Raw genomic sequence first — 27,480 nt, 5'->3', positions numbered from 1 at the left:
GCAGACATTTCTTCGGCTTAGTATTTCCAGTGATTGGCACATTAAGAGCTCTTGGGAAATGTTGACTTGGTAAACCATGAACAGAGTCATATTTTGTTTGCACATACAAAGTAATTATTGAAGAGATTCATACACTTGGCTAATCTGTCTCCATATAATCTGTCTGCATAATCAAAAATATTGCTAATATTTTAGCAATATTAAACTTTCTCACATGTGTATACACTCTTGATTGCTGTACCTGACTAAGGAACAGAATTGGTTTGATAGATATCTTGCTAGTGTCTTGATGCTATGTCTTCCCATCTCTCGAATACTTGGGTAGTGATAAAACTTGAATCTGTACCAGATACTACCTCTTACTAATGCTCACTTTGAATTTTTGATAAAATTCCAGAAACATACAGTCTAATGTCAATAATATTTAAAAGTCTAAAATGTTTTTTAACAGAGTAAGTAGTATGGTAAAGATCATCTGCATACTACACTTTTAATTTTATAGTGTAGAAATGGATACCATCTACAAAATTCAGGTGTCAGTGGGATGGAAACTAATGTTTATTCTCTGAGTTGATTTCAAAATTATACCATGTAAGTGACTAATATTCTTAATTGGATACAGTTCAAAATGTGCCCAATAATGGATTTCTTCCCAGACTGCTTATAAATTTACTTAAGCATGAAAAAAGCTGAATTTTATTTGGCGAGGATAATAAATGTGCATTTAGCTTTCTACTAATAAAAGGCACCCATTTACAAGTATTAGCAAACATGCTTTACAATTAATTTCTAAACAAATTTTCAGGATTATAATTGAAAAGCTTTGATAGTATCTATTATAAGCCAAAATTTGAAAATGAAAATAATGAAACCCTTGTTTAGAAGGAGTAAGAGTATAATGACAAACTGCAAGCCTCTTTAGTTGAACAATTGGTTTTGAGTTTTTTATATACAATGAGTTAACTATTACCAGCTTGTCAGTTAATAGGAGAAATATTTGTATCTCATTTACAACTAAACTTGTAGAAGAGCACAGATAAATGTTTCCAGAGCCCAGAAAATGTGGGATACTTATACATGAGGATACTTCAGATGGTTACAATAGTTAAATCCCTGTTTTTATTTTCATTTGTTCATCACGTGTTTTTTGAGCACTCACTATATGTACTTTGCTAATATTTGGAAATGAAAGTACCTTTAGTAGTGAAAAAAATGAATTAGATTCTAGTGGGAAAGATAGATAATAATCAAAGAGGAATCCTGATGGATATCTAAACACAAACAGGGGAATAAACAGGGTTTTACAGAGTATATTATAAAGGTGCCTGAATTGGTGTCAGGGAAGGCCTATCAGGGAAAGTAATACTTAAGCTGGGTTATGAAGAATGAGTTTGTTAGATGAAAAAAGCTGAGGATGAAAAAGAGAGCAAGCATTCAAGGAATAGCTTCATGAAAAAAACAGAAGGCCCTGGGACTGAGATGCAGAAAGAGAGAGAGAGAGAGAGAGAGAGAGATTCAATATGAGCCCAGAAAGTGAAAGTGGAAGTCGCTCAGTCATGTCCAACTCTTTGCATCCCATGAACTATATGGCCATGGAATTCTCCAGGTCAGAATACTGGAGTGGGTAGCCTTTCCCTTCTCCAGGGGATCTTCCCAACCCAGGTCTCCCGCATTTCAGGCAGATTCTTTACCAGCTGAGCCACAAGGGAAGCCCAAAAATGAACCTGGAGAGGATGGCAAAAGGGAGACGAGAAGCAGTCCTATTTGAAAGATTCTGATCTTACTGCTAAGGAAATGAAAGACAATTAGTGGCTTTAAATTGGAGAGTGACCACAATCAGATCTGCATATGAAAAAGACCACTCTTCCATCAACGACTGGAGCATGAAACAAAAGCAGTTAGTAGAAGGGGCAGCTATGGGAGTGGCTTGGATTAAAGTGATGACTGTATATAAATTCAAGACACATTCAGGGCACGGGTCAATACGGCTTGATAATAGGTGGGTATGGAGTTGAAGGAGAGAAGACAACATCAAAGATGACTTGCCCAACCAGATGGATGGGGATGCCATTTGCAGAAATAGATGACACTAAAGAGGTCCAGGTCTGGGGAAAGATGATGAGAGTCTTCGCTATGTTGAAGTGCTTTGGAGAAGTGGAGAAATCCACTTCTGGAGTTAGCTAGATGAATATGGAACTCAGAGAGAATCCAAGTCCGAGAGGGCAAAGAAAAAGAATAAAGACCAGGCAGTGAGTTTTCTGTCAATGCACCAAAGTATCAATAATTTGGAAAAGAATGACAGATAAAAGGAAAAAAAAAAAAGTTGTAAACTGAGACAAGCATAAAACAGTGAACGTATTTTGTAAGATTAATCTTAGGAAAATAAACGTTTTATGAATCTTCGATATATAATAAGAGGTGGGGCCTAGTGAATAAATGGTGTTGAGTCAAACAAAAGAGCAGAGTCAAAAGTCCTGGTCATTGGAACTAATCCCTGTCTTTTAAGAAGGGGTAGCTGAGATTTGGGTGGGGAAGTACCATGTGTGACAAAAGCTGTATAAACCTTTGAGGTAGGGTGGGATGAATGTGGCTCCTGGAGTTATGAAGCTTTCCTCTTATTAAGATAACCATAATAAGTTACTCTCAAAAGTTCCAACCCAAAGTAACCAGGTTACTCCATGCCATCTTGGAACCAACACATGAGCATATGCAAGACCGGTAAGTTTCTCTGGAAAAGACCCTTTTAAGTAAAGTCATGCTGAAGCAAAAATCATATATTAATTTTAATGCAGTTATGAGTATTCAAATAGAGACATCTTTTACTTTATACAAAAGCAAATTTATACTCACACTTTGATAAGGAACGCAAACCACAAATAAGTTATGATTTTTACTAGAACAGCAAACATTTTTTAAAGGAAAACAAAAGTTGATCTAGGCCTCCAGTTCTTAGGCATAAATAGCTATCTCAAATCTTCAGAATGTCTACATTTCTTTTTTCTGGTGTTCCATGTAAAGTTTTTCTTGATCTCTTTGAACTCCTAGCCTTCAGAATCAAAGCATTCTATGGAATTTTTTATATATAGTGAGGTGGGATTTAGTTCTTCAATCATGTGTTCCTTAGAATCTGAGAAAGAAACCAAGCCTTATAGCCTGTTATTTTTTTGAAGGTCATGACATATTATTCAATTCCCTCTTGGCTTTAGAAGTTTCACTTTTTCCTATATTGCAAGAATGAAATATTATTGGAAAAAAAAGACTGTGTGACATGAACTATGGTAGTAGAGTACAGAGATTTATGTAACAAATTAAAAGAACTCCAAAATAATTATTTTACAGTTACTAGTTGTAAGGCAGATAAAAAGCCTTGTCTAGAATCCATGTCTGATTCCAAATAAGAGAGTACTGGGCTTGGTACTTTTTGTTCTCAAATATCCTTCAGGGCAAAACCACTCATTCTTAAATTAGTCCATTTTAAAAATAAACTCATAGGTTATGTCAAAATCTTAATCAACGTTCTCTCCACAGGAGGTAAACAAAATGAAGCTTGAAAAACGAAATTGCTATGATATGTACACACTTCCTTAGATTTCCCCCAATTCTAAGGATAATGTTGGGGACCAGTTTTAGGATATTTACTGAATATCAAGGTGCTTGGGAATGAAAAATTAAATTTATGTAAGCTACTGACAAGATATATAGTCCAAATATTTGGGGTATGAGGTCTAGAAGATTAGTTGGCAACTACCTTCCTTAGGCTTCAATACTGCCAGGATGTTTGACTGTTTTTTTTTTTTTTTTTTTCTTTCTTACAAAAACATTCAGGTGCCCATGTTCAGCATTCCAATTACTTCAGGCAGGTCAAGACAAGGTCTAACAATGACAAAATAAGACATTGACATAACAATTTAATAGAAACAATCTTGAATTTATATGCTCTTTAAAATATCATATTTCAAAAGTGAAATTTCAGGATTTTTACTTTTGATTAACAGCCACCAAGAAGAACATTTGCATGTGTTTAACAAGGGTGGAAATACTGCATCAAAAATATTTCTTGAATACTGTGAACAAAGGAGCCACAAAAACTCAGCATGAACTGTGACATCCTGGAGTTCTGCACAGCCAGGATCAGATCTAAACCCTCAGTAGCAAGCAGGAGACTCAGAAGATGCTGACTTTAATTACAAACTTTATTTGTCAATACAATTCACAGTTTATACATGGTGCAATCCACCATATGAACTTTCAGAATCGTTATCGAGGAAATGGGTGTAGCTTTTCTTCTAAAAGAGCCTGACTTTCCAAAATTTTGGTTAGAATTCTTTAAGTTTATAAAAGTACCTTCAACAAGTTAGCTGAATATTTACATTTCTAGCTTAAATTTTGAAAAATAAGCCTCTGTTAAATTTTCTTTTTTTTTTTTTTTTAAGATCCTGGGTTTATTTTTTAAGACTCTAATATGAATGCTACTTATTCAAATACTCCCACCCCCAAGAATAAAAGTCATGTTTTGCAATTATATTTAGGGAAATCATTTTCTTTCTGTGTTTTAAAAATTTTATTTACAATGTACAGCAGATCTATGTATGAAAATAAAAGAAAGAGGAGCGATCTACTAGGTGCCTTTACTGAATTTCTTCTGAATCCTGAAAACCTCCAAAGAGTTGCAGGATAGAAAATTAAACTAAAGAGGATTAACAGCCTTTTCTATCTTAAAAAAAAAAAAAAAAACTCTCAAGATTTAAATTGTGCTATAACAGCTTTTTCTCTAATGTCAGAGATGAATTATGCCTGCAATCTGCATTTTTCCAAGTGCAAAATCACAGTGATCCAGTTTCAGCTTCTGCTCTCACACTCAGCCACAACTTCAGAGGTACACCCACGGAAGGCGAGGGCTGTGCCCAACTCTGCCTACGCATCCCCTCCCCTCACTGGGCACAATTTACCCAGGGAAAGAAAACCATATAAGCCTTTCATACATCAGAAAACAGATAGATGCTGGCAGTATAATGTTTATTAGCAAATGCTTATAACACATCATTTGGCTCTCTTCATGTCATCTGAGTGGCAATTCACACCAATCGTCTAAATTCATCTTCAATAATATCCATTTTAACAGTTTTCTTTTGTCAGATCACTTATGGATATATATATATATATGGATTTTCTTCTTCCAACTTTAAAAAATGTGTGTGTATATATATATGTATATATATATACACACACACACACACATACATAGTTAGTAATAAATGATAAATTTTAAATACTGCCAGGAGAAGAAGGGACTGTTTGGGAGCAGTCAATTTTACTGGCCTGGTAATTACACTGTATACATGTACCATTGGTACCCGAGTCAAATAAATACTCAGAGGGGCCATCTTTGCACCTCATTTCTCTGCAGTGCCTATAATGCTAGGGTTTCTGAGTGTTGCTTCAGTGTCCATCTAATTTGGCATCTATTCCTTCTTCGGGCATCATCACTTCGGTCATTTTACACACTTGTTTCCAGCAAGGTATGGTATTCAAACGGGAGCTGTGGGGAAAAGGGCTGTGGAGTTGAGCCTAGGGGTGGGGCAGGGAAGGAGAAACCACACATTAGCTAGAGAGGTTCTGTTTCTTCATAAGATAAGGCACTGACAGAAAATTTCTTAGGTAAAAGGCTGCATAAGAATTTCTTGCCATTTACAAAAAGAAATGTTGTCATCCATAAATGGTCCATATCTAGGCTCAGTTAGGTAGACCCTGAAAAGTAAGGACTGATCCCTCAAAACTACATTATTACCAGAAACAATTATAATTCATTCTGAGGCCTTATGGCACGTTAGGAAAAGGGAGCAAAACAGTCTGGGCACAAAAAAGGCATCAGACATCGCTTGTTTTATTCCACTCGTCAAAGAAAGTGGACTGTTCAACAAGCATCATCAAAAAAAAAAAAAAGTGCTGGCTCAGAATTCCAATTCTCTTGATGGCAGATGACCATGATGGGTGTATCTATTTTTTTCCCCCTTTGGAGCTCATGCACAATTTTAAAAATGCTACCAGCAACAGTCATAAAGAGCATATAGAAGTCCTCACCTAATTGCTATGCCTGAGGCTCTTCAAAAAGAGGGCTACTTAATGTTCTCAATAACAGCGATTTCCTCGCCCGCACAGTGTGGTGTCAGTCCGTTCAAATAGATACTTTCTGTTTTCAGTAAGGAAGGCAGGACATCCCTCTCGCTGGCCAGGTGGTTCACAGACAGGGTCCTCCTACAGGGAGTCAGCTCCTGGTTGTGGTTTCCAGCCAGTTCTGCAGAGAGCTTCCGCTTAATGGAGGTGGCGCGCTGGAACTTGTCATAAATCTCCACGCTCAGCCGCCTCCTGGTTTCCTTGAATTCAGCCGTGACGTTGGCCGTCCACTCAGCAGCATGGGCTCTGAACTCTCCCACCTGGAACACGCATGCAGAGAAAAGACAGACATACCAACAGGATAGTCAACATTCTGCGTGCTTTATCCTCTGATCATTGTATTTGGACACTTTTGAAAAGGAGGTTGTAGCTTTTTGTAACAGGAGCCATCTGAGAATTGAGGTCACTGCACAATTTGTGAAGAGCAAGATTCCATTTTATATAGATACGACTCCAAAAATGAATCTGTGAGCTTAAACTCTATTAACCAAATTATAAGAGAGGTACTAGATGTCCTTGTTTCTGGAGATGAGTCCTGTCACTGATGCTATAAAAAGGCAATCTCTAACTTTTTAAAATTCTGGGAGTTGTTTTTTTTTTTTAATTTGTAATTTTAAGAAGTATTTGAATGTGAAGAAGTCAGAAAGACATAGGAGAAGCAGCAAGACAGAGTAAAAGAGCCTGGAATGTGAAACCAGGTGACCTGGTTCTCATAGCAGCGATGCTATTTGCTCTGGATGTAAACACAGATTTTAGAAACCAGAAATGGTGTGTGCAAGAACTCTGAATTCAACCCCATACTTGTCATTTAGGAATCCTCTGTTTACTAAATAAGCAACAAAATGTTTTGTCTCTGCTTCCAGGGAAAGCAAATAGAAAAGGACCGACAAGTTTATTGTGAGGCCCATTTGGAGAATTTCCAAGCAATAGTTCCTCAATGAATATTTATGGAATTAATTAATTTAACCTGTCTGAGCTACCATTTCATCAGTTGTAGAACAGGCATCTTTATAGCATATTCCTAACAGGATGGTTGGACTGATGTAGTTCAACTGCAATGTAGTTATGATGGTAGCCTTTGTTTGAAGGTTAAAGAAAAAAATATTGCCAAGTTCTAAGCATGTGACCCTAAAGAATCTGCCTGCAATGCAAGAGACTGGGGTTTGATCCCTGGGTTGGAAAGATGTCCTGGAGGAGGGCACGGCAACCCACTCCAGTATTCTAGCCTGGAGGATTTCATGAACAGAGGAGCATGGCGGGCTACAGTCCATGGGGTCGCAAAGAGGTAGACACAACCGAGCGATTAACACTTTCACTTTCAAGCATGTGCATAATAATGTTCTCTCTGACCTCTTTAAAATGATTCTGTACTTTAGTGACCTAAAATAGAACAATGACCAATCCCATGATAAACCTTTTCTTAATCAACTAGAATTCAGTAATCAAGAAGACTTCCTAGAATAATCTCCTAAGGTGGACAAGTCCCCCATCCATCGTTGGTAGCACTTCTGCTTTGGGGGCCCACTTCACTCACTTTTTAAGTGATGTGGGCACCTCCTTACCTGGCAAGTGACTAACTACAGCTTTGTTTGGTTTTGTTTTACCTCTGTTACTTTTCGTTTTAAATTTTGATATGGGAAACATAATTGATAGTTTCTGCTATAGTTTGAATTCCTAAAAATTCATATATTGAAATCCTAACTCCACAGGTGATTGTATCAGGAGGTGGGGCCTTTGGGAAGCACTTAAGTCATGAAGTGATGCCCTCATGAATGAGAGCAGCATTCTTACAAAGGAGAATCTGGAAAAATCCTTCACGCCTTCCACCGTGTGAGGACACAGCAAGAAGGCTCTGGCTCCAGACCAGGAAGAGAGCCCTTTATCATGCTGACACTATGATTTTGGATCTCCAGAACTGTGAGAAATAAATGTTGTTTATAAGATCCCCAGTGTGTGGTATTTTGTTATAGCAGCCTGATGGAACTAAGTGAGGTTCTAAATATTTACACTGAAAGTCATAGATATGTGTGTGGGTTGTGGGGTGGGGGGTGGGTTACACAAGATGGAAATTGTTCAAATATCCTTGGAAGGTGGCACATAGCAGATCAATTCTTCTGCATCCACCCATAATTACATACATGCATGCATTTCATGATCTACTTTTTATTTTAAAAAATATTTTAAAATACACTTTCTACTTGTATTGTCCTAACAAGGAATAATTGCTTGTTTTCCAGATCTGGTTTTGGGAAAAAGCAAAAAATGGAAAAATGAGAAGTTTGTGGCACACATAATTCGCAAGATCAAGCATTCCTTAATCACTGAGGCATCTTAGAGGGAACCTACAGGAAAAGAAGTGCTAATTTTATAGGAATTCAGCCTGAAGATTCTTACTCTTCCCATAAGGGACTCTTCGTGACTGCACTTAGCTCCAAAAACAATTATTGAAAGTTTAATTCTGCTTTGGGGAAACTCTCTGGTTAGGCAGTATCGATCAGTGGTTAGAAATGCTGAATCACTCCAAACACACTTATAAATAAACCCTCCAACGGTTTATATTCTTTTTCTGTTTGCCCAGCTGTCTTTTTTATTAGACTAAGCATTTTTGAGTCTGGGGTCTATACTATATTTATTGGGGTATATAAAACATCTAGTGTCTGGAACAGAAAAAGCACTCAGTAGAAATTTGATGAATTGCACTGAATTAATAAGTAAACACTATTCATAAAGTTTTGAAATAAATATTTTTAACATAAGTTAAGAGATTCAGTTGTTTCTCTATCAGTTTTGATTTAATTTTAAAGACTTAAAATTGCCGTATGCTTACAGAGAGAACCTGATTAATATGGTCTTGAACAAAACAGTTATCATTGTCCAACATATCATTAAATTCTCCTAGTTTACATTACAACTAGATAATCTCAAGCAGTGTGAAATTTGCTGTTTAAAATGAAACAATTGCTACTGATGAAAAACTAAACATTCTATCTGACTTTTATTCCCATCTTACCAATGATTTTATTAAAAAGGAATTAACCTTTTCTATTTGAGAATTCATAATTTTCTAAGTGTAAAAAGAAAAAATACTAATATACTATTTTCTATTATGAGCTTATATTAATAGTATGGTTAATATTATAAAGAAAACAGCTAAGCATCTACATATTTGTTTAAATAAATGTTTGTGAAAAGTGTAAGAATTAACTACTATATTCAATTTCTTCCCATAAACGACTGGTTAACTAGAAATAATCACTTTCTTAGAGGACAGCCATCTGAGTCAGCCCCTAAATCATGCCTCCAGTCTGGAGGCAGTCAAAACTGATGGACCTAAAATTAGGTCTATTCTCTTTTTGAAATTAGTTTTTATTGGTGAATGTGATTTACAATGTTGTGTTAATTTCTGCCGTACAGCAAAGCGAATCAGTTATACATATACATATACCCATTGCTTTTTAGATTCCTTTCCTGTATGTCATTACAGAGTACTGAGTAGATTCCCTGAGCTGCACAGTAGGCCCTTATTAGTTATCTATATTATACATAGTGGTGTGTATATGTCAATCCCAATCTCCCAATTTAGAGGGAGGGATAAATTTGGAGTTTGGGATTAACAGATACACACTACTATATGTAAAATAGATAACCAACATGGACCTACTGTATAGCACAGAGAACACTACTCAATATTTTATAATAACTTATAAGGGAAAAAATCTGAAAAAGAATAGATATGTGTATATGTATAATGGAATCACTTTGCTGTATACCTGAAACAAAAACAACATTGTAAATCAACTATACTTCAATAAAAAGCTTCTTATTGTTAATAATAGATTTTGTGTATCTAAAATGCAGGTGTTAATACTTTTATTTGCTAATTTTGTATCTCCTACAACTAGGATGTAAGTTCTATGTATATCCCAGCACCTAGGATAGTACCTGGTATGTGGCTGACTTCTAAGAAATACCTGTTAAATGAACGAGTATATGGCCCCCAAATTCATGTTCTCTGTCATCTCGCACCTGAATGATAACTAGAGCCATAGTATAGCATGCATACCACCACTGGTCTTTCTTCTTTGTTCTAACCTTTATTCCTCCTCCCTTTTGGTGACCATTAATATTTTTGCAAAAATGGTCTTATATGAAACATACCATTTTGCAAATGGATTTTTTTCACATAGTTAATTTTAGTCTTTTTTTCCTATGAGTAGTCATTATACTACGTCATGGAGAAGGACATGGTAACCCACTCTGGCTACAGTCCATGGCGTCACAAAGAGCTGGACATGACTAAGCGACTAACATGGAGAAGACAATGGCACCCCACTCCAGTACCCTTGCCTGGAAAATCCCATGGACGGAAGGGCCTGGTGGGCTGCAGTCCATGGAGTCGCTAGGAGTCAGACACGACTGAGCGACTTAACTTTATTTTTTCACTTTCATGCATTGGAGAAGGAAATGGCAATCCACTCCAGTGTTCTTGCCTGGAGAATCCCAGGGATGGCGGAGCCTGGTGGGCTGCCGTCTATGGGGTCGCACAGAGTCGGACACGACTGATGTGACTTAGCAGCAGCAGCAGCAAGTGACTAACACACACACACCACCTCATAGTTTATACTAGCTTCCTAGCATTCCACGGGATGGCATGCCCCTGTTGATGAATAAGGGTTTGTTTTTTGTCTTCTTTTGCTATAGAAAATAATACTTCAGTGAATATTCTTATACCCATATCTTGGTTAATGTGATCAAGTATTACTAGAAGTGGAAAAACTGTGCCAAAAGATACATATATTTTCAGATTTTGAGGATGCTGAAATTTCCATCTAATCCCTACTGTCTTCAGACTCAAGGTTCCCAGTCATCCCACTATTTCCTCTTTTTGTACACTGAGGTAACCTCTGTCTTTTCACAGCAAAAAAAGCACCAGATCATGGATCCTGCATAGAAACTCTTTTAGAGATTTTTAATCATCTCTATTGTGACTGGAAATTTAATTGGTCATTAAAAAAAATGAACGCCTTCCTTAACTTGATCTGATTTTTCTCCAGAAGCAGGTTTCTTGAAGTCACCATGATCACTCAGGTTGCACCAATGACACACAGCTTTCTGCAGAGCAAGGTGCTTCTACAAATTAGTGATTCCTGCAAATCAGTAAAAGCCTAAATACAAGTAAATCTCAGACTGGTCTGAGTTCATAACTTTTTAATTTCTCATCTTTAACTGCACTCAAATCTCTGGCAGAGGCTGGTAGAATACTGCTTCTGGGGGCATGGTTTTTTTTTTTTCTAATTTTTCTGGAGTTCCCAGGGGTGGAAATGCCATCTCTAGAGGTCATAAGGGCTGCAGCTGGAAATGTCATCAAACAGGGATAGGAGGGGTTAGCAAGACGTGAGAAGAAGCCTCCAGTTCCAGCTCTGTCACTTAGCTGGGTGCCTATAGCCAAGCAATTTAACCTTTTTTGAGTTTCAAAGTCCTTATCTAAAAAGTAAGGTTATAATAATCTATTTATGTGTGTGTGTGCATGTGTGTGTATGTGTGTGGGTGTCTGTGTTCTTACAACATAAAGAACTGCACGATTAGTGATTATGATGATAACACTGGGTGATGATGATGCGGTTTGCTAAGGGCACTTAAAAAGCTTAAAGGAAAGTACCAGATACAGAATAAATGATATAGAATTGAAAAACAATGGGACATTTTCCCCTGGAATATAATTCTCAGGTTCTAAGCACCCAGTGGCAGCGTGGTCCAAGTTCTCTGATACTCTCACCAGAAGTGCTACAGTCGGATCAAACCCAGAGTTATGGAGATCTTCACGGCATGAGGTGCTTTGAGAATGTTGGAGACATACATAAAAATTCAATTGGCCAATCATCCCAGTCAGAGACACTGAATGATATATTTCATCACTCAAATGAATGTCAAGGCAAGAGATTGTTTGTGTTGGCCTTATCCTCATTATTACAACTGAAGTAATACTGTAAAATATAATAGTGAATTTATTGTATCACTCAATAAACATGTATAACTCATAATAAAATGGACTCATTAATATAGGTCTACGTGATGGGATGAAGTAAATTTTGTATGCACAGATAAGAGCTTACTATGTGCTGGGCATTGTTCTTTTAAAAAATATGAACTTATTTAATATTTACAACTCTGTGTGAAAGATTTTTATTATTTCACAGAAGAAATTGAGGCTAGAGAGGTTAACAAACTTTAGACACACAATGAATATGCCAGGATTCAAATTGGAGGTCTAACTCCAGCATATTGTTTTGTCTCACCAGGAAAATCTTGTTAATTCTGAAGGATAAACATCTTTGGGAGGACTGTAAGGCAAATTCACATTACGTGGAAATCCACCCTATAGCAGGTTATTATGGTGAGGATCTACCACCACAATTTCCTAAAGATATTGAAAAGAATGAAAATTTCTTCATAAAACATGCACTAGGAGCACTTACCAATTCAATAATGATATCTATTTCCTCTCTATTGTGCCCTTATTTTTCTGCTCTTACTATTCTTCATGATACTAGACAAGGAACTTAGCAGTTCAAACTCAAAGCAAAAAAAAGAAAAGAAAGGAGAGTCCCTCAAAAACAAAACTAAGGCCACCAACATAGTCACTTATTCCCATTTGTCTAAAACATTCCTGACCTGAGAGAACTGTCTACACCAATGTATTCATTATTCATAAAATAGCACATTGCATCCTAAAGAACAGATTCATATTTTTAAATGATGATAAAATTGTACATTCCAACTCTGAAGGTGCCCTTTTGATTTCAAAGACGTTAAAAAATAAGGTCCAGAGATCAGTACATTTATATAAGTAAATTTTTTCTCCATTGAAATGTTAATGCTTATGGATAATTAAAATGAATCTTCATGAATTAAAGCATGTTTGTTGCATCAGGTTTTTAGAAAAATTGGTCAAGAACTTATTCAAATGCTGAAGTATGTCATCTCCCTAAAACTAAGCAAATCTACAAACAATAATAACAAAGCTGAAGACTCCAACATGAGCAGAAATAGCTCCTAGGGATTGCCTTCAGCTCATGCACAGGACTCAAAGAAGAGACCTTCCTCTGTATTCCACGTATTCTTAACATTCACTTAATTCTCACGGCCCGGCGATCTGATTTACAAGAAAAGAAAGAAAATGGAGTGCTACAGACGGTCGCTTGCTTTCTAAACGCTACTGGAAATGCTCTCATCCTTGTGACTAAATGCAGCTGCACCGTTCTCTGTCCTCCTTTTGCCTGATCTTTGTAGCAAAAAAAGGCATTGGTGAAGACTGTGTCCCTCCCAATGAGTCTTTGCTCTTAATTTCCAAATCAGTACATTTTCATGTTTTTCTTTTCTTTTTTTAAACCATTCAGGTTAATTCTCTATCAACCTAGAGGCATCATTTTCTTTCATCCTCCTCTTAACTACCTTTGTACCTTAGGCTTCTATTCTCATTTCCTCTGGATAACCATATCCTTCCAATCAAGTCCATTAAAATCTATTTGCTGACAACTCTCAAATACATATTTCTAGATAAAGTCTCCCTACTGAATTCTGTATCTGTACAACTGACTGCTTATGAAACAGCTTCATTTCAGATGGACCCCAGGCATCTCAAATACAGCACACTTCCAAATGAAATCCGTTAACTTCTTAAACCTGTTCTTACTTAATTTCTTATCACAGTGAATAGCACCATTAACCAGCAAGTTTCCTAAATGGAATTTCAGTGATAATCCTTTATTCTTCCTCTCAGCCAATCAACACCAAATCAACCCAAAGTCTTGCTGATTTACCTCTTTTTCTCACTATTCCATGTACTTCTCTCTGTTCCCACTGCTAAAACTATTGTCTAGTCCATCATTTTGTCTCATCTATATTATTTCAGCAGCTTCCTAACCAGTTTTGCTGACCTAAGTCTATCTCCCTTATGTGTATTCTTCACACAACAGCCAGAGTGCCCCTTAATAAACACAAATCAATCAACTATTTCCCCTTCATAAACCATACAATTGACATTCATTTCATTTAGTTCAAATTCCTTGAAGTGGCTCATTTGTATTAAGGCTTACCTACTGTTCCAGCTCAATCCTCACTCTCAACTCTCTCAAAAGTCTACTCCTGGGGCCATTCTGAACGTTTGTTTTTTTTAATTTTTATTGAATTTGTTATAATACTGCTTATTTTTTTGTTTGCTTGTTTTGCTTTTAGCAGTGGGGCATGTAGGATCTTAGCCTCCCGATCAGGGATTGAACCCATACTCCCTGGATTGGAAGGCGAAGTCTCACCTACTGGACCGCCAGGGAAGTTTCTGAACATTTCTTTAATTTCCTCAAACACGCCACTCTTTCTTGTCTTTCATTCATTCATTACTTACTATTTTCTCTATCCAGAATACTGATTCCCAGTCTTTCTCTGGGATATTTTCTACTCATCCTAAATTAGACATCTTCATGGGGCCATTCTCTGATCCTCTAGACATCAGATCACTTGATATCTGTATCTACATAAGCCTGTACTTCTGTACTTCCCTGACATTACTCTCATCACAACTTATTACAGCTACACGTTTAAATGCTCTTTTAGCTTCATGTCCATGGACATCTTCAGGCAATAATACTGGAGTGAGTTGCAGCTTCTTTGCTGCCTGAGCCGCGAGGGAAGCTCTTTCATGGTAATAGAGAGGGTTTGTCTGCCATGTACTATTCAGTATTCTCAGAACCTGGAGGAGTATACATGTGGAAGTTCAATAAGCATTTGTTAGAATGAATATCAATAACCTCAGATAAACAGATGGCACCACCCTATAGCAGAAAGCAATGAGGAACTAAAGAGTCTCTTGAAAGTGACAAACAAGAGTGGAAAAGCTGGCTTAAAACTCAACATTCAAAAAGCTATGATCATAGCATTCGGTCCCATCACTTCATGGCAAATAGATGGGGAAACACTGGAAACAGTGACAGACTTTATTTTCTTGGGTTCCAAAATCACTGCAGATAATGACTGCAGTCATGAAGTCAGAAGATGCTTGCCTCTTGGGAGAAAAGCTATGACAAACCTAGACAGCATATTAAAAAGCAAAGACATTTCTTCGCCAACAAAGGTCCATCTAATAAAAGCTATGGTTTCTCCAGTAGTCATATATGGATGTGAGAGTTGGACCATAAAGAAAGCTGAGCACCAAAGAATTGATGTTTTTGAACTGTGGTGTTGGAGAAGACTCTTGCAAGTCGTTTGGACTGCAAAGAGATCAAACCAGTCCATCCTAAAGGAAATTAGTCCTGAATACTCATTGGAAGGACTGATGCTGAAGCTGAAGCTCCAATACTTTGGCCACCTGATGCAAAGAACTGACTCGTTGGAAAAGATCCTGATGCTGGGAAAGATTGGAGGCAGGAGGAGAAGGGGACGACAGAAGACGAGATGGTTGGATGGCATCACCGACTCGAAGGACATGAGTTTGAGCAAGCTCCAGGAGTTGGTGAAGGACAGGGAAGCCTGGCATGCTTGGGTCCATGGGGTCGCCAAGAGTCAGGCACGACTGAGCGACTGAACTGAACTGAGATGAATGAATGGCAGACTAATCAATCATGTTTTGAATATACGCTCCAGTAAAAGAGTCTGCTTCTTAGTGACTGTACTGGGATAATCTTGGTTACTTCAGGAGGGAAACACGGCCAGGTTTATTTGAAGTAAAGGTTCAAAGCATGTTTCCTCAAAGTTTTTAGTCTTTGGAGAGCTTCCTCAGCATTCTAAGAAGCCTATGATGCTGCTAATGTCTTCTTTCACAGTGAAGAACATCATGCTTCTTGTACAGATCCCTTAAATCAAACTTCCTTTCCTTTCCCTTCTCCTTCTGCATGCATGGTCAGCCAGGTCCAGCTCTTTGTGACCCCATGGACTGCAGCCCAGCAGGCTTCTCTGACCAAGGAATTTTCTAGTCAACAATACTGGGGTGGGTTGTCATTTCCTTCTCCTTGGGATCTTCCCAACATAGGGATCGAACCCATGTCTCTTGCATCTCCTAGCACTGGCAGGGAGATTCTTTACCACTAGCACCACCTGTGAAGCTCTTCCCTTCTCCTTGTGTGTTAGTCATTCAGCTGTGTCCGATTCTTTGCAACCCCTTGGATGGTAGCCCACCAGGCTCTTCCAAGCATGGTGAAAGTGAAAGTGAAGTCGTTCAGTCGTGTCCGACTCTTTGCGACCCCGTGGACTGTAGCCTACCAGGCTTCTCAGTCCATGGGATTCTCCAGGCAAGAGTACTGTAGTGGGTTGCCATTTGCTTCTCCAGGGCATCTTCCCAACCCAGGTTTCGGACCCAGGTCTCCCACATTCTGGGCAGACGCTTTAACCTCTGAGCCACCAGGGAAGTCTTCTCCAGGCAAAAATACTGGAGTGGGTTTCCATTTCCTTCTCCAGCTCTTCGCCTTCAGTTCAGTTCAGTCGCTCAGTCGTGTCCGACTCTTTGCGACCCCATGAATCGCAGCACGCCAGGCCTCCCTGTCCATCACCGACTCCCAGAGTTCACTCAAACTCACATCCATCAAGTCGGTGATGCCATCCAGCCATCTCATCTTCTGTCGTCCCCTTCTCCTCCTGCCCCCAATCCCTCCCAGCATCAGAGTCTTTTCCAATGAGTCAACTCTTCGCATGAGGTGGCCAAAGTATTGGAGTTTCAGCTTCAGCATCAGTCCTTCCAATGAACTGATCTCCTTTAGGATGGACTGGTTAGATCTCCTTGTAGTCCAAGGGACTCTCAAGAGTCTTCTCCAACACCACAGTTCAAAAGCATCAATTCTTCGGCACTCAGCCTTCTTCACAGTCCAACTCTCACATCCATACATGACCACAGGAAAAACCATAGCCTTGACTAGACAAACCTTTGTTGGCAAAGTAATGTCTCTGCTTTTTAGTATGCTCTCTAGGTTGGTCATACTTTCCTTCCAAGAAGTAAGCGTCTTTTAATTTCATGGCTGCAATCACCATCTGCAGTGATTTTGGAATCCCAAAAAATAAAGTCTGACACTGTTTCCACTGTTTCCCCATCTATTTCCCATGAAATGATGGGACCGGATGCCATGATCTTCGTTTTCTGGATGTTTAGCTTTAAGCCAAGTTTTTCACTCTCCTCTTTCACTTTCATCAAGAGGCTTTTTAGTTCCTCCTCACTTTCTGCCATAAGGGTGGTGTCATCTGCATATCTGAGGTTATTGATATTTCTCCCGGCAATCTTGACTCCAGCTTGTGTTTCCTCCAGCCCAGCATTTCTCATGATGCACTCTGCATATAAGTTAAATAAACAGGGTGACAATATACAGCCTTGACGAACTCCTTTTCCTATTTGGAACCAGTCTGTTGTTCCATGTCCAGTTCTAACTGTTGCTTCCTGACCTGCATACAAATTCTCAAGAGGCAGATCAGGTGGTCTGGTATTCCCATCTCTTTCAGAATTTTCCACAGTTTATTGTGATCCACACAGTCAAAGGCTTTGGCGTAGTCAATAAAGCAGAAATAGATGCTTTTCTGGAACAATCTTGCTTTTTCCATGATCCAGCGGATGTTGGCAATTTGATCTCTGGTTCCTCTGCCTTTTCTAAAACCAGCTTGAACATCAGGAAGTTCACGGTTCACATATTGCTGAAGCCTGGCTTGGAGAATTTTGAGCATTACTTTACTAGCGTGTGAGATGAGTGCAATTGTGCGGTAGTTTGAGCATTCTTTGGCATTGCCTTTCTTTGGGATTGGAATGAAAACGGACCTTTTCCAGTCCTGTGGCCACTGCTGAGTTTTCCAAATTTGCTGGCATATTGAGTGCAGCACTTTCACAGTATCATCTTTCAGGATTTGGAATAGCTCAACTGGAATTCTATCACCTCCACTAGCTCAACTGGAATTCCATCACTCCACAAGAGAAGACTATACACATGGACATCACCAGATGGTCAACACCGAAATCAGATTGATTATATACTTTGCAGCCAAAGATGGAGAAGCTCTATACAGTCAGAAAAAAGAAGACCAGGAGCTGACTGTGGCTCAGACCATGAACTCCTTATTGCCAAATTCAGACTTAAATTGAAGAAAGTAGGGAAAACCACTAGACCATTTAGGTATGACCTAAATCAAATCCCTTATGATTATATAGTGGAAGTGAGAAATAGGTTTAAGGGCCTAGATCTGATAGATAGAGTGCCTGATGAACTATGGAATGAGGTTCGTGACATTGTACAGGAGACAGGGATCAAGACCATCCCCATGGAAGAGAAATGCAAAAAGCAAAATGGCTGACTGAGGAGGCCTTACAAATAGCTGTGAAAAGAAGAGAAGCAAAAAGCAAAGGAGAAAAGGAAAGATATAAACATCTGAATGCAGAGTTCCAAAGAATAGCAAGAAGAGATAAGAAAGCCTTCTTCAGCGATCAATGCAAAGAAATAGAGGAAAACAACAGAATGGGGAAGACTAGGGATCTCTTCAAGAAAATCAGAGATACCAAAGGAACATTTCATGCAAAGATGGGCTCAATAAAGGACAGAAATGGTATGGACCTAACAGAAGCAGAAGATATTAAGAAGAGATGGCAAGAATACACAGAAGAACTGTACAAAAAAGATCTTCACGACCCAGATAATCACGATGGTGTGATCACTGACCTAGAGCCAGACATCCTGGAATGTGAAGTCAAGTGGGCCTTAGAAAGCATCAAGGGATGTAACCTTTTGAAAGATAAAGAAGGTTCAACCTTTTAACTTTAGAAGAATCACTAACATCTTTACCACTAACTAGCAATCCTTATGAAGCATCTAGGGCTTCTCTGGTGGCTCAAACGGTAAAGAATCCGCCTGCAATGCAGGAGACGCCAGTTGGATTCCTGGGTTGGAAAGTACCCTTGAAATTCTACCCACCCTTGTGGCTCAGCTGGTAAACAATCCACCTGCAATGCTGGAGACCTGCATTCGATCCCTGAGTTGGGAATGATTGAGAATGTTTAATATTTCTAAATCATAACTTTAAATTGTTTACTAAAGTTTTTTTTTTTTTTATATCTTACTATACACTTGAGTGTGATGAAGGATATTTCCCTGTTGTGTTTTTCATATTTGTTAACAGTTTCACTCCTGAAAGTATGCTTGTCCCTACTCCTGGTCAATCTTCATCAGAGTAGTCATTTCTTAGTAATAAAAAGTACAACATGAACTTAAGAGAATTTTCAGTATTCTCAGTTTGAAAAGAGTATTTTAAATAGTATGTATTTAAATGCTTGGTCTTTATCAACTGCATTTCTAAGGTTAACTTCCTCCAAACAACTCTATAAAACGTCAGCAAAATGTTTTTTTCCAAAAGAGTAAAGCTGACTTTTGAGCAAACTCCAGGAGACGGTGAAGGACAGGGAAGCCTGGCGTACTGCAGTCCCTGGAGTCGCAGAGTCGGACACAATTTAGCAACCGAACAACAAAAAATATCTGACTTGTGGGGAGCAGTACTTTGTTACACTTTTCTTTTTTCCCTCTGAGCCGTGTTTCTTTGACAGGAAGTCTTACTGCTACTTTGACTCTTGATAAGAGGTAAACCTGTGAAATTCCTCAAATTTAGAATAATTCTAACCTTAATTATTTATTTACATTAACTCTCTAGTTCACTATGGCCCTCAGAATCACCCCAAACTCCACCATCTTGAACAAATCTTTAGCCCTCTGTACCTTTCCCATACATCAGAAAGTCTAGTGTTCTCTGCGTCAGCTTTTCACCAGAATCATAACTACCCACTTTGCCTAACTATTTACTAGCTTTGAATTTCTACAATCCTCTTTACAGAGCTTTGGGTTTTGATCATTAACAGATGAGTGATAATACAAAATTGCTAATATTCTAAAGTATCCATTTCCAAAGATGAGTATCTCAGCAATTATTTGCAGGCAGCTACTTCAGAGTAGAAACTGGTGGCATGATTTAGAAATCTGGCAGCAGCAAGTCTGCCGGCCCTCTGTGATAAGATAATTCAGATGTTCCTTCCCTAAAAGTCCCTCCCAACAATCATTTTCCTTGCATCACTCCATCCCCATTATCACTTCATGTACAAGAACATTTTTTTTTTTCAGAGCTACAATCTTTTCTAAAGATTTTTCCCTGGAGATCTTACCCTGCTTTACCCATATTTTCTGTTCTAATTGGCTTTACTTTTTCTTCCTATGTGCACTCAATTAACTATGAATAATAATCACTCATTATAGGCAAGCTAATCCCTCTTATAGAGTCATAACTGGATGAGGAATTTTTTTCTGAAATGTTGGAAGGTTTTTGTAAAGTTTTCACAAGTACCCACAGCCAACTCAAATATTGGATAATACTTGAGCCTCAAGTTTTCTTTAAAAAAAATATTCTATTTACAGGCAGATCTGATCAGAGTAGTATGAATTGAAAACCTTTTCCCTAAGGATATAAACCAAAGCTGAACATTTAAGATTTAGGCCATTAAGTAACCTCCTTCACCAGACATAACATTAAGAGGTTTTTCTTGTCTTTGACCAATGTTTTTTCCTGACCCTTTTGACAGTGGGATTTTAATTTACTCCTCTCAGTACTCAGAAACTTATCTACCTTAATGACTTGAGGAAAGTTAAATACTACAAGCAGGTAGCTGAGTTGAAATCATCCCTCTGGTTAAATATGTAAAAATAATTTGAAGCCTGCTTTGTATTCCAATTTCAAAGGTTGCCTAGACTATAATTTCTGACAATTATCATTAATTCATTTTCTGAAGTATTCCCATTTCGTTGTATTATTGAACTGTACTATTAAAAGAACAATTCAAAGTATTCTCTTTATCAAACAGGTTAAAAAAAAAACCACACACACAACAACTAAAAGGATTACAAAGTGTCACATTATCTTGACAGAACGGTACATGATGTTTTTCTCTGGTTTTCAGGAAAGTATATGTAATATTCATAAGGTCTCCTTCATCTAAACTATCTTTTTTAGTTAGCAATTTCTCCACTTCTTAATACCACACATATTAACACAACTGTGTAAAGATTAAGTACAATAGTTTTAATTTAAAAAGTCAAGAAGGATAATAATACTAATACTATGATTTTATCTTTCATCGAAAATTGCAAAAGGATAATGTATATTATTAACTGCATTAATAATAAGGTGGGATTGTGAGGTCAGATACTCGCTTGTTGTACAGTAAACTCAGCTTCTTAATTATTGTCACTGTAGTGACATACTGGCTCTGAGTCACTGAACACCTCTGAAAGCCTCCCCCCTGGTCTGGGGTTACTTTAACAACCTATATTACAGAGCTCATCCAACTTAAATAACATTTTATTGTGTTATAAAAATATGGGAATTAAAATTCATGAAGCAAAGTAATTTACATACATTTTAATACAGTTCTCCACATTTTTATATGATTGAGTTACAGTAACTAGACATGTGTCTGTTACTAAGTGTGGACACTCTATGATGGGGTGATGTTGAGGGGTGGTGTTGGGAGGTGGTCATCATCTGTTTGTTATTTAATTCCTTACACTAAATGTGTATAATTGTGCAAAAAAAACCCAAAAAACACCCATTCAAATGAAAGGATGGGCTGAAAACCTTAAAGGCACTCTCCACAAAATGTCTTCATTATATAATTAATAAAACCAAAACACGTAATTACACCTCAAAATTCATTTAGAATATCTGGAGTTAACAGTAGTTTACCTATAACAAAGACTTCCCTGGTGGCTCAGATGGTAAAGCATCTGCCTGCAATGCGGGAGACCTGGGTTCCATCCCTGGGTCAGGAAGATCCCCTGGAGTAGGAAATGGCAACCCACTCCAGTACTCTTGCCTGGAAAATTCCATGGATGGAGGAGCCTGGTAGGCTACAGTCCATGGGGTCGCAAAGAGTCGGACACGACTGAGCGACTTCACTTTCACCTATAACAAACGGGTATTTTATGTTCCTATAGGAAAGCAAGTTGCTGTTTACTCCCCAAGTCATGTCTGACTCTTTTGCGACCCCATGGACTATAACCTGCCAGGCTCTCTGCCCATGGGATTTCTCAGGCAAGAATATGTCATGGGTTGCCATTTCCTTCTCCAGGGGATCTTCCCGACCCAGGGATCAAACCCGAGTCTCCTACGCTGGCAGGCAGATTCTTTACCACTGAGCCATCAGGGAAGCCATAAGGAATACGAGACCTGTGTATTAAAAAATAGCTTTGCTTCCCTTCTTCTTGCACTTTCTTTTCTAAACAAATGAGCCCCAAAGCAGTTAGATGAACAGAACTATAGAGACATCAGTGTGACAGGTTTGGGGAGGGGACCTTGGTACCAGAACGAAATGTCAGAGCCAGATCAGCATGAAAGGAGTGGCACCCAGTGTGGGGTTCAGAGCCTGAGTGGGGTAAGGAGGACAACCCCACAAGCAAGTCCAGGGTATACTGCTGGAGACCAAGCAGGAGGGAGAGGGTGTCCCTGGAGGGCTGGGAGTGGGCACAGCAGAGGCAATTCAAGCCTGGCTATATACAGGAAGAAAAAAAATATCAGGAATAACGTCCCTGGAGGGCTGGGAGTGGGTGCAGCAGAGGCAATTCAAGCCTGGCTATATATAGGAAGAAAAAAAATATCGGGAATAACAAGGATTAGGTATTTTGCTGTAAGAAGAAGTAATTACAAATACAAAAAAAAAAAAACACCAAAAACAGATTAGAAGAACTCTTGTGTTAGATTGGAATTGGGAATATCAGTTTGAATTAATGATTTTCTCTGCAATTATTATTTTTTTAATTGAAGTATATAATGCTTCCCTGGTGGCTCAGTCAGTAAAGAATCCACTGGCAATGCAGAAGACTACAGCACATGAGACACAGGTTCGATCCCTGGGTTGGGATGATCCCCTGGAGAAGGAAATGGCAACCCACTCCCAGTATTCTTGTCTGGAGAATCCATGGACAGGAGAGCCTAGCGGCTGGTGGGCTACAATCCTTGGGGTCGCAAAAGAGTCAGGCATGATTTAGCAACGAAATAGCAACAAACATAACTGATATATTGGTCTCTTGTGTCTCCTGCATGGCAGGTGGATTCTTTACCTGCTGAGCCATCGGGAAACCCCCACGTAATAGTCATAGTTAAATGTCAGTGTTTAAGTTCACTAATAATTAAATCCCTTGAAATTAACCTACAATGAAAATTATTTAACCTAAAATGAAATATTTTAGGTTTTAACTTAAAAATATGTGTGGGCAGACCCCACTTCTCAAAATACTCTCAGGGAATTCACACAGACTGTTGTTGTGGACCAGCATTTTGTAACTATGGTATTAGGCAGCAATGAGAAAAGGTTTTCTCCTACATCCATTCCCTTCCCCTCCTCCAGAGACAGAAGTTGTGATTCACTTCTTTATCCTCCTTTTCACCTTTGTGTCCTTCTCTATCCCAGAGTTTAGGAAGAGAATGTAAATATTGTTTACATTCCAAGAACATGATTGATTCAGGAAATGTCACCCAACCACGAGCTTTACGAGTTAGTTGAACCTCTTAAAACTGTATATGCACTTAGGATTTGTGCATTTTTCACTGTGAAAGGGGATCAGAGCTCTTAACAAACTCAAAGAGGATGTGACCCACTAAAGGTTATAAACTCCCGCTCTATTAAGTAAATTCAACACTGATGTTTATAAGTAGAATCTTCCTTACTAAAAGTGGAAGACCATTCAAAGCAATATGTTTTCTAAGTTTCATGGTGTGTACCGTTTTCTCTCAACTGCCTAACACAGTACAGGCACATTGTAAACACTTATAAATTTTTGCTGAATAAATGTCCCAGAAGCCAAATGAATTTTAGATGTCATAAGGAGGTGGGTAGATAACAGAGGAGAGGATGGTAGACAGGATTATGGAGAATGCTATAAATTTCAAATGAAGTGTGCCGTGAGACAAAGACCCACCGGAAAGGGGTTGAAAGAAAAGCTACTGACTTCATGGTACTTCTTGGGTGAGATAGATGACCTCATGAATAAAAACTGATACTTAATCACAAATCATGATTAAGTGCAGTTAAGCCAAGATAAGACATGTGAAGAGTGCATACAAAGAGGAGGAATAATTCATATTAAAGGGGTCAGATGGGGTATCTGCAGAGATGTAACATTTGATATGAGATCTGATGCAGCTCTGTAGTCAGCAAGGTGATAACGTGTGGAGAAGAACATTCAAGGCCAGGGTATAATGTGTATGAAGGGAAGGGACATGTGTAAAAAAAGAGTTTGGTGCAATCAGAGAACTAGTGAAAGAAGACCTGTGTGGCATGATTGTAGTGAATCTACAAGATGACACTTGAAAGGGAGGTAGGGCCCACATTACAGGAATGCAAAAATCATGGTAATTAAAAGATTTTGAACTTGAGGCAACTCAACAATATGCAACAGAGAATAACATTGTCAGATGTGGGTTTTAATTTCTGTGCATGCACTGAATGTTGACAAAAAATTCTTGGGAATGCAGAAAAAAGAAACACAATTCTAGTTTCATTTATTTTTATTAAGCTGCTATTGACCTTTTCTGTATGGGATGACCCTAGTGCCTTCACTTGCTCCCTGTTCCACGGAGGAATGCCAGGGAAGAACCTGACCTCCCTGATGGACTAGGGGACAGGGGCTCACTTGTTCCCTTGCTGTTAGCATATTCTAGCGCATTCGAATTTATGGGCTATTGGATATCAGCAATATGATTACTTTGATAAAACCAAAATTCTTAAATCATAGAGTTTTTGTAAAAGTAAGTAAGAAGATGGGGCATGGCCATGAAAATTTTTGTCACTAACATACTGGGGGCACATGCCACATGGTATAATCTATGCATTTTTCTTTCTTAAAATTTGATGACCTAATTTGTGATGAGAAAGGTGTTCCACAGGATGCTACTTGGCAGATACTTTGAAACAAATAAACTATTTAGCCTGCCCCTTCAAAGGATATAAAAGATGGTAACTGCTATTAAAAAAAAAAATTTGTGTGTACGATGATGGAAGAAAAAAAATCTTAATGAGTGTTTACACATATGGTCATTGTTATATTTGTCCCCTTAAATGGGGTGTTACTTATCAAATCACATATCTTAATACTTAGCAAATTTGGAAGAAGGATTTTACCACCTGTAGGAAAGACTCTCAAACAAAGGGTTTCCATGGATATTGAAAATGGGCTAACCTTAAAAACGATGGTTTGGCATCACAGAAGATGGATATTTCCTAACTTGAAGTGATTTTCACAACTAGTGAATAATATTTTAAAATGAGTTCAATGTTTAAAAGGCAGAATTTTAAATGTACTTCTTTCGTTTGCACTATGAATTCCCTTTCTCTGAAACGCCATCAAATCAAGAATCAAAATAAACTACACTATGGACTAGAATTGGGGATTACTATAATGTGGAGTACTAAATCCAGATTTGACAAAGTAATAAGACATTCATACTATTCTCATTATTAATAATTTTTTGTGAGAGCAAAAATTTTGAATTACCAGTAAGCACAATTAATACATTTTAAGCTACTTAATTTTCATCTTTTAAAATTTCTCCCTCTACATATGTTGTAAATACATAGCTAAATATCGGTACAGGAACACAGTAGCGCAGGTATGTAATTTATAAATACATATGCATACTATAGAGGTACATGCTCAAAACATTTTTACTAATAACAATTCACAGTAAAAATTCTGGAAACCACTGAAGAAAGGAAACGGAGGGAAGGAAGACATCTAGTTAGGATGCTAACTGTGATGGATCAGGCAGACTAAAAGAGTATGGACACAGAATGTACAGGAAAGCATTTAAATGTTTTTGTTTTGGTGACATTATCATTAGAATGTGTGATGCACAAACCACAGAGGTGAGGAAAACCAAGTATCAAGAATGACTGCAGGATGGTCCAGTGGTTAAGACTTCCCCTTCCAATGCAGGGGATGTGGGTTCAATCCCTGTTTGGGAAGCTAAGAGCCCACATGCCTCATGGCCAAAAAACCAAACACAAAACAGAAACAATATTGTAACAAACTGAATAAAGACTTTAAAAATGGTCCACATCAAAAAAAAAAAAAGAATGACTGCAAAGATTTTGGCATGAGCAAATGAATGCACGTTAAGTGATAATTTACTAAGGGCTGGAACCTGAGACAAGATCATGTTAAGTTCAAGATGATAAAGTAGTGGTTTGTTATAAAGTATCTCTTGCACAGCAGCTCCTGCCAACTTCTCAGAAGAATTTCCATCTCCAGTGAGCACAGGAGCCCCACCAATCTCCCCCTCCAGCATCCCGGGCACCATAACCTTAGCTTTAGGTTAGCACCCACTGGCATGGCCTTATCCTGGACCTAATCTCTGACCGTAAGTCCAGTCTCTCTAGCTCTGTTACTCTCTTACCACCAATATCCCATACGGTGACTGCACTGAGCCTCATGGGCACTTGTTTCATTAGCGTCTTAGTCCATTGGTCTCTTTTGACTCTTTCCTTTGCTATTCTAGCTACTCCCCATAAAGCATCACCTCTATACCTTCCCAGGACCCCATAAATTCCCTCAAACGCTATCTGTACACCTACTTTGATAGTTACAAATCGTTTCGTGGCTACTGGCTTACGTCTACTACATTTTCTACTGGATCCTCATCATTGAAGCCTGAGAGTGTCTAACTGGGTCGTTTTTCTTTTTGTTTTTTTTTTTTTATCTCTAACATCAATCTCATTGCCTGAACACAGTGGCTGCCCCATAGAACTCTAAAAAACTGAACTGTGCAGACAAAAATAACTGCTTTTTCTTTTAATTATTTACCTTAAATCTATTGAAATAGGTAAATGATACCTATCAATGCTCAAGAATCCAGTTCAGTCAGTAAACTAAAGGTAATTGTTTTAAATTTTAAAGCCATTAAGGCTATCATCAAAAAAAACAAAAATCCACAAACAATGAATGCTTGAGAGGGTGTGGAGAGAAAGGTACCCTCCTACAGTGCTGGTGAGAATGTGAAGTGGTACAACCACTATGGAGAACAGTATAAAAGCTCCTTAAAAAACTAAAAATAAAATACCATACGATCCAGCAATCCCATTCCCTGGAAAAACATGCTCTAAAATGGGTACATGCACCCCAGTGTTCACTGCAGCACTGTTTATAATAGCCAAGACATGGAAGCAACCTAAATGTCCCTTGACAGATGGATGAATAAAGGTGTGGTACATACATGCAATGGAATATTACTCAGCCACTGAAAAGAATGAAATAATGC

At 38.3% G+C, this 27,480-nt stretch overlaps 1 protein-coding gene across 3 annotated transcripts in view; it reads right to left on the bottom strand.

Annotated features, from left to right (window-relative positions):
* Positions 1-2,792: 2,792 nt before the first annotated feature.
* The window catches only part of KCNK2 (potassium two pore domain channel subfamily K member 2), a 252,288-nt gene continuing 227,600 nt past the window's right edge, over positions 2,793-27,480 (bottom strand). For all 3 annotated transcript variants that reach the window (XM_005901277.2, XM_070384776.1, XM_070384777.1), the window contains one exon: positions 2,793-6,434. In XM_005901277.2, the coding sequence (XP_005901339.1) occupies positions 6,117-6,434 (318 nt within the window). In that variant the 3' untranslated portion in view covers positions 2,793-6,116. The remainder of the gene's footprint in view (positions 6,435-27,480) is intronic.

Source organism: Bos mutus, chromosome 16 (assembly GCF_027580195.1).
Source record: "Bos mutus isolate GX-2022 chromosome 16, NWIPB_WYAK_1.1, whole genome shotgun sequence".
Taxonomy (NCBI): domain Eukaryota; kingdom Metazoa; phylum Chordata; class Mammalia; order Artiodactyla; family Bovidae; genus Bos; species Bos mutus.
This window is presented reverse-complemented; position numbering and strand designations above follow the sequence as displayed.